This window comes from Sus scrofa, chromosome 6 (assembly GCF_000003025.6).
Source record: "Sus scrofa isolate TJ Tabasco breed Duroc chromosome 6, Sscrofa11.1, whole genome shotgun sequence".
In the NCBI taxonomy this organism is placed as follows: domain Eukaryota; kingdom Metazoa; phylum Chordata; class Mammalia; order Artiodactyla; family Suidae; genus Sus; species Sus scrofa.
In genome coordinates this window covers 53388638-53401787 of record NC_010448.4, presented here as the reverse complement: position 1 = coordinate 53401787, position 13150 = coordinate 53388638, and the positions used below count along the sequence as shown (strand labels likewise).

Below are 13150 nucleotides of genomic sequence, written 5' to 3'. Positions count from 1 at the left end.
ACAACCTTCTAAATGAAAAAAGGCGCAGAATTGCATGCATGGTATGCTATGACTTTTGTCAGTATGGAAGGGGAGGAGTCCAGATGTCACTTTGCTTGGCTGTGTGTGCAGAAGGATTGCAAGAGATGGCCTTGGGACGGGAAAGCAGGAGAGAGGGCTTTGACCTAGACCTCTTGACAGCGTCCTTGAAACATAAGCTACCTGAATATCAGTGATCCCGATATGAAAATGATAACCCCAGGGCCTGATTCATTTCCTGCTGTGTGTATCTTGCGACCCTGAAGAGAGTGTGGGCTCCCTGGGGGTGGCCCTGGTCTCAAGCACCCATGACTGTCAGGAGACCCTCAGGAAATCTCTGGGGAGCCAAGGGGAGCACCGTTTCCCAAGCCAGCGAGACAGAGAGGCAGGCAGGGCAGCCAGGGAGCGAGCGGAGGGAGCCGGGAGAGGGGGCGCAGGGGGCAAGGCTGGTCTGCGCTGGGACAGAGGCTGCTGGGGTTCGTCTACCTGGGGGGCCGGCGCCGGGGAAGCCTGGCTGTCGGGGGCCTGAGGGCCAAGGCCAGCTCCTTTGGCGACGGGGGTGGTCGGGGCTGGGTCTTGGGCGGGAGGCGGGGCGCTGACTATGACCGAGGCGGGCACGGAGAGGTGGGGGCCCTCTGTGGGGAGGGGCTGCTGGCTCCTCTCCTGAAATGGGCAGCCCGCACAGGGTCAGAAGGCCGTCCCTGGGGACCCGCAGCCTCCCCGCCCTGACACCCCACCCCACTGATGCTCCAGAGAAGCAGGTGGAGGGAACTGGCTGGGGGGGCACCAGGAGGCAGGGCGCCCAGGCCAGCAGGTGGGAGCCCCAGGGTCCAGGTGCCAGGAGGCCACAACCCCGGGCAGCGACCTCCCCTCGGTCCCTATGAGTCACTGTCCAGCTCCGCCCTGACGTCCACCTCTCGGGCCCTGTCTGTCCATCGGTCTGTCCGTGTCTCACCCACTCTCTATGAGCCCCCTCCAGTTCTCCAGCAAGAGGGCAGCCTTGTCAATCTGTCAGCAGTCAGCCCGTCCCTCTCCCTGTCTGTCTATCTGGCCCACTCCTTGTCTATCCGTTCTTCTTGTCTGTCTGTCTCTGTGTCAGGCAGTTGGCCCCTGTCACGCTCGGGCCTCCTCCTTGGGAACCTGGGCCAGGGGTGCCACCTCTGAGATGCTCTCCCACACCCACAGGACCCCCCGGTGGCTGTCTCGGCCACAGCAGACCCCTCCCCGCCCGGCCTCCCCCCTCCCCCAATTACCTGGGGCAGGAACATCTGCAGGGAGTCCTGAGTGAGGATGGCCGCGGCGGCGGCAGAGGGCGGCTGCCCCAGGACGATCTTCTCCGGGCTGGATGCCAGGCCTGGGCTGGGCTGGGGGGTGGTGGCCTGAGGCGGGGCGGCAGCCTGCGGGGTGGGGGCCTGTGGGGGCTGCTGTTGCTGCGCCTGTGGCTGCTGGAGGCCCAGAGGCAGCGGTGTGCTGACCGCGGGGGGTGCCTGGGGCGCTGCCTGCACCGTGAGGACAGGTGCTGCTTCCCCAGCGGCGGCGGCGGCAGCAGGGGTGGCCGGCTGCACCAGACCCTCGGGGGTGTTGAGCATGGCCACGGCGCTGGGGGGCAGAGTGACCCCCTGGAGGACGGTAGTGGCGGTGGGGCCGGCGGGCGCCGGCTGGCTCTGCGTGGGCAGGCTGCCCGCAGCCAGCGACACGGGCATCTGGAAGAGTGCCGGCTGGCCCACCTGGATGGGGGCGGCCGAGAGGATGTGGGCGGCGCTGTGGGCCCCGGAGTGGGGGGCCAGCACGGGGCCCAGGCTCAGTGGGCCGGCCAGGTTCTGGTTGGTGAGGATGGGGTTTGCGATGAGCTGTCCACTGGCATGGGGGGCTGCGGCCGCCAGGATCTGCCCGCCCACGTTGGCCGGCAGGGCCGAGAGTGGCTGCGGGAGCTGGACCGCCGACGTGCCGGGCAGCAGGAACTGGTTCTGGCCGGGCAGCATGTGCTGGGCGGGGATGACAATGCTGCTGCCCTGATTCAGGAGGTGCACACTCATGGGCTTGCTCAGGGCCCCCGGGGGCTGTGGCGGGGCCGCCCCGGTGGTGGTGGCAGGAGGCTGCTTGAAGACGTTCGCCTGCAGGGCGGGCGCTGGGAAGCCTGACAGGACCACGTTCTGGCCGGCCTTGCCTGCTGCCATGAAAGTCAGGTTCTGGGGGGCCTTGGGCTGCTGTGGGAGGCCCCCCGCCTCGCCCTGGATGGTGAGTGTGGCGCCCGCGGGGGCAAACGGCTTGGGTGTCAGCTGGTAGAGCTTGGGGGGCAGCACGCCGGCAGGCTTGGGCTGGATGGGCGTGGGCGTGCGGTGCAGGATCACGTTGGGCGCAGGAACCAGCGGCGACGTGCCAAGGCCCGGGGCCACTGCAAGCGGCTGTCCCGAGGGCGCCCCACTGGCTGCGGCCGTGGCGGCTCCTGCCCCTCCGAACACTGAGTTCCCGTTGAGCGTGGTGGCCACGGCGGCTGGGAGGTTCTTCTGGATGACCAGCCCCGCCCCCTGGGGTGAGACACCGGCCGATGCCAGGGTCACTGGTTCTGAAGGGCCGGCTGCTGAGGCCAGATAACCGCTGACAGGCACCTGCTTGGCCAGGAGCTGGGAGGTGGGCGGGTTGAGGGCCATGACGGGCTGGCCCACCACTTGGATGGGGGCCAGGCCGAGCGTGGCTGCCGTGGCACCCCCGGGGCTGCCATTGGGCAGGCCCTGGAGGCCGGGGATGGGCTGCAGGGTCACGTTGCCCAGGCCCACGGGCTGCAGAAAAGGCTGGACGCTGAGAGCTTTGCTGACCACGTCCTGGGGTGGCACCAGGGCCTGGTGGGTCAGCACCGTGGGTGGGGCCTGCAGCCCCAGCAGGTCGGCACCGCCCGGGAAGAGGGCCTGGGGTCCTGCGGCCACGGCAGCAGCTCCTCCGGCGCCCGCTGGGCCCGCCCCGCCATCTGCGGGCTGCAGGGTAGGCAGCTGGAAGGGGCCCAGGTCCAGTTCAGCCTCGGCTTCGAGTGTCTGCTCAGTGATGTTGGCCTCTTGGAGGCTCTGCTGGAGGATGTCGCAGGGCTGGTCAGCGCCCCCGCCACCCCCACCACCACCTGCTGCCGCAGGCGAGCCCAGGATGTCATCTTCCAAGAAGTCAAGGTCCACGCTGGGGGCCGGCTGGCTGGGCTCTGGGTTCAAGTGGTTGCCAGAAGCTTCTTGCACATGGAGCTGGAAGCCAAGCAAGGTGAAAAGCAAAGAGCTGAAGTTAGCAAGGGGCTGGGCTCCAGGCACGACTGAAGCCAAGGGCACTTGGTGTGGGGGTGGCACGGTCAGAAAGAACCTTCTGTCTAGAAGTAGCTGGACCCAGGTTCGAATCCCAGCTTTGCCAGGGCTGGGCTGTGCAGTGCGAGGCCTTCTCCATGGGGCCTGATTTCTCCTCTGTGCACGTCGGCAGAATGTGCCACAGCAGTGACCCCAACCACTGCAGTGACAACGTCGGGTCCTTAACCCACTGTGCCACAAGGGAACTCCCTAAAAACCAGGTTCTCAACAATGGTCTAGGCCTGTAACACTTATGTGCAATTCTAAAACCCAAAAGGCTCTGCAAACACCAAACTTTTGGTAACTTTTGGCTATAAAACCTGACAAGAACTGGGGTGACATGACATGGGGAGATGGGGCTTAATTCATCCATACAGTATGACTTGTCCTAATTGTGACTACAGAGAGGTGAGTGTGTCACATCACATGCAGTACACAGTGTTCAGCATCCCCTTTCCAGAACCTGGCCCCAAAGGTTTGGATGAGACTGCAGTTCTGTTAAAGACAGCAGGGACGGCAACTCTGTGCCACCTACGCTGTGAACTTGATGCTTCTAAAATGCTTTCCAGGATGGTGACCCAGGACACAAGTGAATACTCAATACGCGTACGCTCCGCTGAGCAAACATCTCCCCAGCAATAATGAGGCTAACGGCACGGAGCACCCACTGATACTGGACAACCATGGATCAGAACATGTAGCTTGACAGATTCTGAGTTAATCCCCATGGAGGGCTCAGAGCGGTACCCGGCACCCGCTGGCACGCGGGAAATAGCATCTCTCACTGTTACTGTCGTTATTATTACCATCCACGTCGTTGTTGTTAACAGCAGCCCATCAGGGTGGGCACTGCTCCCAGGCGGGAGGAGGGGTCGCCCTGCTGAGTGGAGGGTGGTGCCTGGCAGGACGGGGCTCCAGCTTGGCCCCCAACTGAGTTCCGAACCGCTGAATGGCCATAACCAAAGCCGCCTCCTAGGAGCGGCCGTGACACTGACCGACCTCATGTCCAGGAGGTGCTGAGAACATGTCCAGGGACCTTACAGGTATTAAGAGGACAGCGATGACGAGAATAACGACCACAAAGTGAGAACAGAGGCTCATATTATTACTGTGTCTGTAAACGTAATAATGTGAACATAATGTTTATTTGTTGGGCTCTGGATTTATTCATTTATATTGTGCCAGATAAATTATGTGGAATATATTATTGTAACTGTACGGATTAAGTGAAAATTACCATAAAAGGCCTGGCATATGATAAGTGTTCAGTAAATGATAGTTATATGACAAGGGGGGGGGAAGTGGCGGGGGGAAGGTGGGGGAGGCCGCAGAAGAGGAAGAGGGGGAAGGGCAACCAGCACTGAGTAAGGGGCCCAGCCCAGGCGGGCACACAGTAGGTGCTCAATAAAAGCCCACACTGCATTCCTGGCTCTGGGCTTTGCTCACCACCCTTGGTTCATTTCCCAGGCGAAGACTGGGGTTTGTGTCAGTCAGTCCCCTCCCGCAGGGCAGCGCTGCCAGTAGCTGAGCCGGGACGGGACCCCGAGCCCCCCAGGCCCAACTGCTCAAGAGCGACCCCCCAAGAACTCCAGAGCCAGCCTCTGCCTCTGTACCAGCTGACCCCCAAGGCCAGGGACCCAGGACCCACAGCCCCTTCTCTGAGGGGCCCGTGCAGAGCCGGCCGGGGGCCCAGCAGCTCTGGTGTCACCTCAGCCCCGCGCTGCCCTCAGTGACTGCCCCCGGCTGCCCTCCTGGCAAAGTGCTTTGCGGGACAAGCGTGACCCAATCCCCACCCCACCCCCACCAGCTGCCACCAAGGGTGCCTCGGGTACTGACTGGAGCCCACACCCTCCCCCAGCCCCTGGGCCACTTACCCCGGGACCTTCATAGAAGGCACTTGGGGCCTCCCCGGGGTTATCCAGGAGGTCATCGCTGTCGAGCTGCAACAAGACCCGCCCCCACCCAAGGTCAAAGGTCAGCTGGGCAGTGGGCCGGCCCACGCTCTAGAACAAAAACCAGCGTAGGGTTAAATGGGTCAAAACAACAAAGGTGAGATGGGGGTGGTTTGAGGGGTACAGGAAACTCTTCTGCCAGAAAAGGAGCCCCAAAGAAAGGGGCTTGGCTGCACGTTCCTTTGGGGTGTTTGCAGCTGTGCCCATGGCATGCAGAAATTCCAGGGCCTGGCATCAAACCCGAAGTGACCCCAGCACTGACTTGCCCTCAACTCTAGAATCCTGCCTTCCCGAGTCCCCTAACCGTCGCCCTTTGGGTCTTTGGCAACACATCCTCAGGGCCTGTCGCATTTGCTCCCTCTTCCCAACAACTGTCTGTCCCTTCCAACTGTCCGTCCCCCTTCTCTCTGTGCGGCCCTGCCACCCGGAGCATAACACGCTGTGCTGTTCCCGACTCTGGGCAGCCAGGGCCGGTCTCGTTCCCAGGAGCATCGTCAAGGCCTCGAACAGGCCCAAAGCCCCCACTAACGTCTGCCCACAGCAGAGCCTCCCCCACCGACCTCTCTCTCTGGCCGATCTCTTTCTAGAACCCCAGACGCACATCCAAGATCCCTCCCTAAGCTTCTGGAATCTGCCTCAAACTCCCCATCTCTGCGAACAGAGAACAGCCCACTCAGCGGCTCAGGTCAAGTCCAGGAGGCATTCTGGACATTCCCTCCTGCCACACCACCTAATCGGCCAGCAAGTCCAGAGGCGCTGCCTCCCGGACAGATCCCGAAGCCAGCACCTGGCACTTCCGCCACCGCCTGCCCGCAGCCAGGCCACCATCACCCCGGCGCACTCGCCTCCACACCACCAATTTGATTCGTCTCCTCTTGGGAAGCGTGGGCCGGCTTAGTGACTCATTTCTAGTGAATGCAGTGCCATGATGAAGAGACAGTGTGTGACGTCCACGACTAGGTCATAAAAGGCACTGAGCTTCCTCCCGGCCCCTCCCTCAGGTTGCTCGCTCTGGGGCCATACCCCTGTCATGAGGACTCTTCAGCAAGCCTATGGGGAGCCCCTCGTGGTGAGGAGCCAAGGCCTCCAGCCATGAGCCGTGGGAGCAGTCATGGAAGCCACCCTCCAGCCACACAAACCTCAGATGACAGCAGGTCCAGCCACCGTCCTGGTGGCTACTCAGGGGAGATGCTGAGCCAGACAGCCAGCTAAGCCACTGCCCCAATTCCCAGCCCTCGGAAACAGAGAATTCTAACAAACATTGTTTTAAGTGTTGGGGCAACTTGTTACGCAGCCCTACGTAACTGAAACGACAGCCCAACAGACTTCCACTCCTCCTTGCTCTGTTCCATTCTCCAGAGTGCAAACAGGACATGGCATTCTCCTGCTTAATAACCCATCAGAACGGCCTGCCACAGTCAGAACAGGGTCTCAACTTCTCTCTCCAGGCCCTCCCAGCCCTGCCTGACCTGGTGGGTTTTGTCCCACGAGTTTCCCCACTGGCCTTTCTGTTCCTCGAATGTGTCAAACTTTCCTATCTTTCCACCTGCTCTTGCCCTGCCCACAGCGCTGTGGGCACCTCCTCTGGATCCTTCAGGTCCACCTCCAAGGTCACTTGTGGCCCACTCCAGCTAAGGGAGCCCCCCACCCCGACCCCCACATTCATTTTTTTCTAAACCTCTTCTGTTTCTTTTGTTTTGTTTTTTTCAGGGCTGCACCTGCAGCATATGGAGGTTCCCAGGCTAGGGGTCCAATCGGAGCTGCAGCCACCAGCCTACACCGGAGCCACAGCAACGCCAGATCCAAGCCACATCTGTGACCAACACCACAGCTCATAGCAACGCTGGATCCTTAACCCCCTGAGTGAGGCCAGGGATTGAACCCGAGTCCTCATGGAAACTAGTCAGGTTCATTCATTACCACTGAGCCACGACGGGAACTTCTTCTAAACTTGTTTTATGCAAGTGATGGCACTGTTTCCCGGGCTACTCTGCTCGGCGCTTTCTACCACTGCCTCTACGAGGGACCAGTGCTTCGTTTCCCAAGGAAGCATGTGCGGCGTGAGGCAGGGACTGGTTCTCTCTCACCTTCCACCATAACCCTGGGGCCCAGCCTGAGGAAGGCAGGGCCAGAGGGCTACTGAATCGGGGGTGGGGTGGGGTGGGGGTGTCCCTCAGCTTCAATTCCACAGCCCCCTGCCCTGGGGAGCCCTGTCCCTGCCCCCACACTCACCTTCTCGGATCCATGTAAGAAGTCATTGAGGGCCTGGGGGTCACTGAAAGAGAGAAGGCGAGAGATACTTGAGGAGCTGAGGGAGGGGGATGGGGAGGGAGGGGGTTGGGAGGGAGCCCGTTACTCACCAAATCACGTCTAGTAAGCATCTCCCATCCTCATCATCCATCGCCACTGGACGGGGCGGGGCGGGAAGAGGACAAGGGAGACAAGTTAGACACTGGCGGCACCAGGATCCCCCGGGAGGGGTCAGGCTTTGAGGTCTTTGAGGTCTGTGGGCACGGGGCCGGGGCAGGGCAGGGGCCCTCCGTACCAGACCCTCCTGACCAGAGGGAAACAGCTGCCTTTCCCGCCTCCCTGGCTCCCTCTCTTTCATCAGCATCTGATGACGAGGATGAGGATGATGTCAGCCCAGCCTCAGGGAGCCCCGATCACGTGCGGTCCGTGCTAAGCGCTTCACACGCGCGTAATTCATTTCATCCCCATAACAGCCTTGCAGGCGGGACCTGCCACCCCCGATTTTCAGCCGTGTGAGCGGGAGAGCAGAGTCGTGGCTCTCGGGCTCCGGGCTAGCCTGGGACACAGCCAGGGCTGCAGCCAGAAGTCTGGCTTGAGCCTGTGCTCGGCACTGCCCCGTTGCCCTGCGGCCGGGGCTGGGGGTGGGTGTGTGGGGGGGGCCTCCACGTGAAGCGGGGCAGGAGGGAGGTGGCATGAAGGGCCTGATGGGCCAGGTTCTGGGTCCCCCTAGAAGACAGTGTAGTGTGGTTCTCAAGGAAGTGGGGGGACCGGGAGGATGGGCACCTGGAGTCAGAGGAGCTGCGGGAGCCAGGCTGTGCCTGTCAGAGGAGGAGGCGAGCACGGCTAACACGTGTCCTGTGCTCACCTCGGGCCCAGCCCTGTCCCACGTGTTTCACAACTGTTAGCTTGTCCCCCGCTCCCCCAAGCCCCCGGAGAGCATGCTGTGCGCCCCCCTTTACAGATAAGAAAACAGGAAGGTCCCTGTCTGCCTATCTGCCCCCACTCACCTCGCCTTTCACTGCTCCAAACACCCCACTGAGCTCCTACACACCCATCTTGCCAACTTCTGCCCCCCAGCCATCCTTCCCGCCTTGCAAACACACCAAGGGAACCATCCTTCCCCGCACTCATCCTCTGTCAGCCCGGCATCCTTCCCTCCTGGCGGTGGTGCAGACGGCATGAGACGAGAAATGGTACCCAGCCCGACCCAGGGCCTCGAAGGGATTGACCTCTCTTTTTTGTGGGAGCGGGTGGTCCTGAACTCGCTGAGGACATGTGACTGTTGTGGGTGCCCTTCCCTTCAAAACACAAGTACAGAATCTCACACGGGCCCTCAGCTGGCTCACAACCACCCCTGCCCACAACACTGTCTGGACTCGATGGACAGTGAGCTCCTCACGGCCCCCCTGGCCCTCAATTGGGGGAGGGGGGAAGAAAAGGGTTCCCTGGTAGCTCAGGGGATTAAGGACTCAGCATTTGTTGCTGCTGTGGTGTGGGTTTGATCCCTGGTCTGGGGACTTCTGCATGCTGCAGGTGTGGCCAAAAAAAAAAATCTCAGGTAGGGACCCTCCTAGGTGGGTCAGGGTCTGCTCTGAATGGTACTTTGGAGTCTGATGAAAGCAAGAGACCCTCCTGCCAGAAACATGCCCATGAGCCTACAGTGGTCTCTGCTCTTCCCCAGGGGTCAGGGGACATACAGATGCACACACACACGTGCACACTTCATGGGCCCTGGGTTCACAAGCGTGGTCTAGAACAGGGCACGCAAGGCAGACAGAGACCCCCACTCCAGATCCTCACATGCCTATCACACCCCCTCTAGAGCTGGCCCCGGGGACTGTCCCCAGAGAGGCCCCTCCAAGGCTCTTGCTGCATCTGGTGATGGTGCCAACACCCTCTGTGGCTTCACCCCCATCCCATGCTTCCTTCCTCCCGTGTCATCAGCTCTGTGACCTATAAGGCCCCCTGCCTTTCCCAAGCCACCCATGGTGGGCAAGGCCTGGCCAGGGAATGATAAGGCAGGGTCTGCAAAGAATCTGGAGAAGAGGGGAAAGGCCGGAGGCAGGGGGATGGCCTGAATGACCTGGGGCCCAATCTGGAGGGGGCGGGGCTGAAGGTTGTGGCCAAGCCAGGCTCTGCCAAGCAAGAGCATCCCTTCCAGGGAGGTGGATGGGGCGCCGCCCCTCCGGGAACGAGTGGGACGCGTGGCGGGTTACCTGCGCTACAAACGAATCATGAAGGGAAGGAGGGGGTGTCCACTCCAGGTCTACGCGGGGCCCCCGGCTGGGGACTTGGGGAGCGTCCTTTCGGGGGCCAGCTGTGGAGTGAGAGAGAATGAGAGAGAGGCTGTGAGTGAGAGAGTGGGTGCAAAGGAGAAAGACCGAGCCAGAGAGCGGGAGGAGTTAAGGGCAAGCCTGACCCGCCGAAGCCCAGGCTGGACTTTATCACACGCGTCAGCTCTTGTCATTTGAGGTGCTTATGTCCTCGGAGGTGACCACGAATTCATGATCATGAACACTGAGCCACCACACCGGAGGAAGTACAAGGTCAGTGTCCTGCCAGCCTCGTGTCCCATTCTCATTCAATGCTTCCCCTCGTTTTATGTAGTTTCTGTTTAAAGACACCTTGTTTAGGAGTTCCCTGGTGGCTCAGTGGGTTAAGGAGCTGGCATTATCGCTGCTTTGGCTCTGGTTACTGCCGGGGCATGGGTTCAGTCCCTGGCCAGGGAACCTCTGCATGCTGCGTGCAGCCAAGAGAAATAAATAAAGACACCCGTATACTATAAATTGTTGATTCACTCACATTGAGCTCATGGCCAACAGCTACAACCACAACCTACCTGAAGGACGCTCATCTCTCACACACTCTTTCACACACACACGTGCACATGCACACACACGCACACACACGAGTTCTCTGTAGAGAACATCCTGCCTTCCCTTGCTTAGAGCACTGGACAGCCTTCAGCACTACAGAGAAAGGGCTGTTTTTCACAAAAAAACACCAACAAAAAGCACAAATGTGCAAAACGACAGGGCACTAAAGAGAGCACCAAAGGACACGTGTTGACAGCATTCTGGCTCAACAGAGGAGGCAGAGGGGTGCCGCGTTCAACCTCGGCTGGGAGCCCACGAATCGGGCAACTGAGACGTTTCAGGGCTCTGCACACATCTGTGTGTGAGCACAAAAGCACGGAGAGCATTGCTTTGGAGAGTTGTCAGTGTTAGCGAGTAGGTGGATTCGCAGATACGGAATCTGAGCATAAGGAGGCTCAAATGTGACCATGATGATGGCTGCAGGCCCACTGTGTGCCGGCCACTGGTGTGAAGTACTCTGCACGGATTGGCCCATCTCACGTCCTTGGAACCCCTGAGAGGCAGGTGCTGTTATTACCCCCATTCTGCAGACCGGGAAGGCGAGGCTCAGAACGGCCAGCCACGGGCCCAGGATCCCTCAACTGTGAAGTGCCAGGCTGGGCTCCGAGCCCAGGCAGGCTCACGCCAGAGGCCCCGCCCGTAACCACCATCCCTCCGTCTCCCTCCCAGCATGCTGCTCCTCTTGAAAGATCTGAAGCGAACATGGCAACAGTGTCAAGATAACACCAAGCTGGGTGACAGCCTCTGTTAACATTGTATGAGTGCCTGGGATGGTTTTGATCCAGAGAAGCGACAAAGTGGCTGGAACAGAGAGGAGGAACGTGAGCTGCTTCTCCTTTGTATGGAGAGTCCAGGGCTCTGGAGGGATCTAGAAAGCATCTGTCACATGACCCTGGAACATGGGATCCTGGCCCATCTAGATTCCAGGTGCACTGCCCTGCCCTGGAGGTGACCCCAAGGGCCCGCCGTGGTGGTGATGAGAGCCGTCAGCACCACGTGGGTCCTTCCCTCCTCCCTGTCCCCAAGCTTCGGGTGTGGCCCAAGTTCTGCAAACCATGGACCAGAACTAGAGCCAGGAGGGGGTGTTTCCGGGACAGGGCCTTTCAAATAAGGTTCACGGGTGCAGGTCCAGCGGGAGGCCCCAGCCTGTGAGGATCTGTTGGCCCTGTGTTTTCATTCCGATGGTGGAATCAGAGAAATGGGGGAGGCGGGGGGTACTTTCTGGGGAGAAGGAAATGTCCTGCATTGTGATGGGGGGTCAGCTACAGGAGGGTTTCAAAATTCACAGCTCAGGAGTTGCTTGGTGGTGCCGTGAGTTAAGGATTCAGTGTTGTCACTGCAGCAGCTCAGATCACTGCTGTGGCATGGGTTTGATCCCCGGCCTGGGAGTTTCCGCATGCCACGAGGACAGCCAAAAAATAGTAATAAAAAAAAATTCACAGCTCAGATTTGTGTTATGTCAACTCATGTCAATTTTACCTTAAAAAAGAAAAATTTACAAAATAACCCACTAGCATGGAGTGGCAGTGGGGGAGGGGGAGTGCTGAAGAGACAGGTGAGGGTGGGTAACTGTTAAGGCTGAGTGCCGGCTACGGGGGGAGGGGGGCATTCACAGTATCATTCTAGTTACTTTGCATCTTTCTGAAAGTTTCCAGAACAAAAAGAACACAATTCGGAGTTCCCGTCATGGCTCAGTGGTTAACGAATCTGACTAGGAACCATGAGGTTGCGGGTTCGATTCCTGGCCTTGCTCAGTGGGTTAAGGATCCGCCACTGCCCTGAGCTGTGGTGTAGGTCGCAGATGCGGCTCGGATCCCCTGTTGCTGTGGCTCTGGCGTAGGCCATGGCTACAGCTCCGATTCGACCCCTAGCCTGGGAACCTCCATATGCTACGGGAAGTGGCCCTAGAAAAGGCAAAAAGACAAACAAACAAACAAACAAACACAATTCATCCATGATCAGCAGGTCTGGGGTTCCTCTGAGATGGGTTCCCCCACTCAGGTGCCCAGGTTGGCGTCTATCAGGTTGATGCCAAGAGACCTGGCAAGGGTGAACGTTCTGGGGCTGGAGTCAGCAGTTCGAATGCCCACTCCCCCACTCATGGGCTGGGTGAGCCTGGGCAGGTGACCTCACCTCTTTGGGCCTCAGTGTCCTCATCTGTAAAATGGGCAAATGGCAGAGGAGAGGCTCTTGGACCAAGGCCCAGCTGTGGTTGGTGCACAGCAGACGACAGTATCCTTATTACCGGCATCGATAGTATTATTTTGTGATACTATTACGCGTTGCTGACTAGTGAGAAAAGGCCAGAGGTGCAGAGGCCGCTGACTTCCACCTTCTACCCCCCAGGCCCGTCTCCACACAGCCTCATGCCGATTCCCAGGATCTAGAGGGTCAGAAATTGAGAGGAGATGCTGCCTTTTAAATAAATGTCCCCATTCCAGAGCAGCTGACATCCCTGGAGCAGCTGTGCGCCAGCAGCTGGCTGAGTGTCCACCGCAATGGATACAAACTCCTTGCCGCAGAGGCACGGTGGCATGTGGCTAAAAGCAGGCTCACAGCCAGGTGGCCTGGGTTCCCGTCCCTGCGCTGCTGCTTCTCGGGCGCATGGCCTGCAGCGAGTGCCTCAGCTTTCCCATCTGGAAAACGGGGATGACCGCCCCATAGGATTCTTCTATAGGAGCACCTTAAACCTCTCGGGTGGTGAAGCATCTTGTGAGCCGTCTATCCTGTGGCG

General features: G+C 59.8%; 1 protein-coding gene across 1 annotated transcript in view; it reads right to left on the bottom strand.

Annotated features, from left to right (window-relative positions):
• The window catches only part of BICRA (BRD4 interacting chromatin remodeling complex associated protein), a 77669-nt gene that overhangs the window by 15047 nt on the left and 49472 nt on the right, over nt 1–13150 (bottom strand). The window contains 5 exon segments of the mRNA XM_021094645.1: nt 505–681; nt 1272–3245; nt 5213–5278; nt 7523–7565; nt 7651–7696. Coding sequence (XP_020950304.1) covers nt 505–681; nt 1272–3245; nt 5213–5278; nt 7523–7565; nt 7651–7691 — 2301 coding nt within the window. The 5' untranslated portion in view covers nt 7692–7696.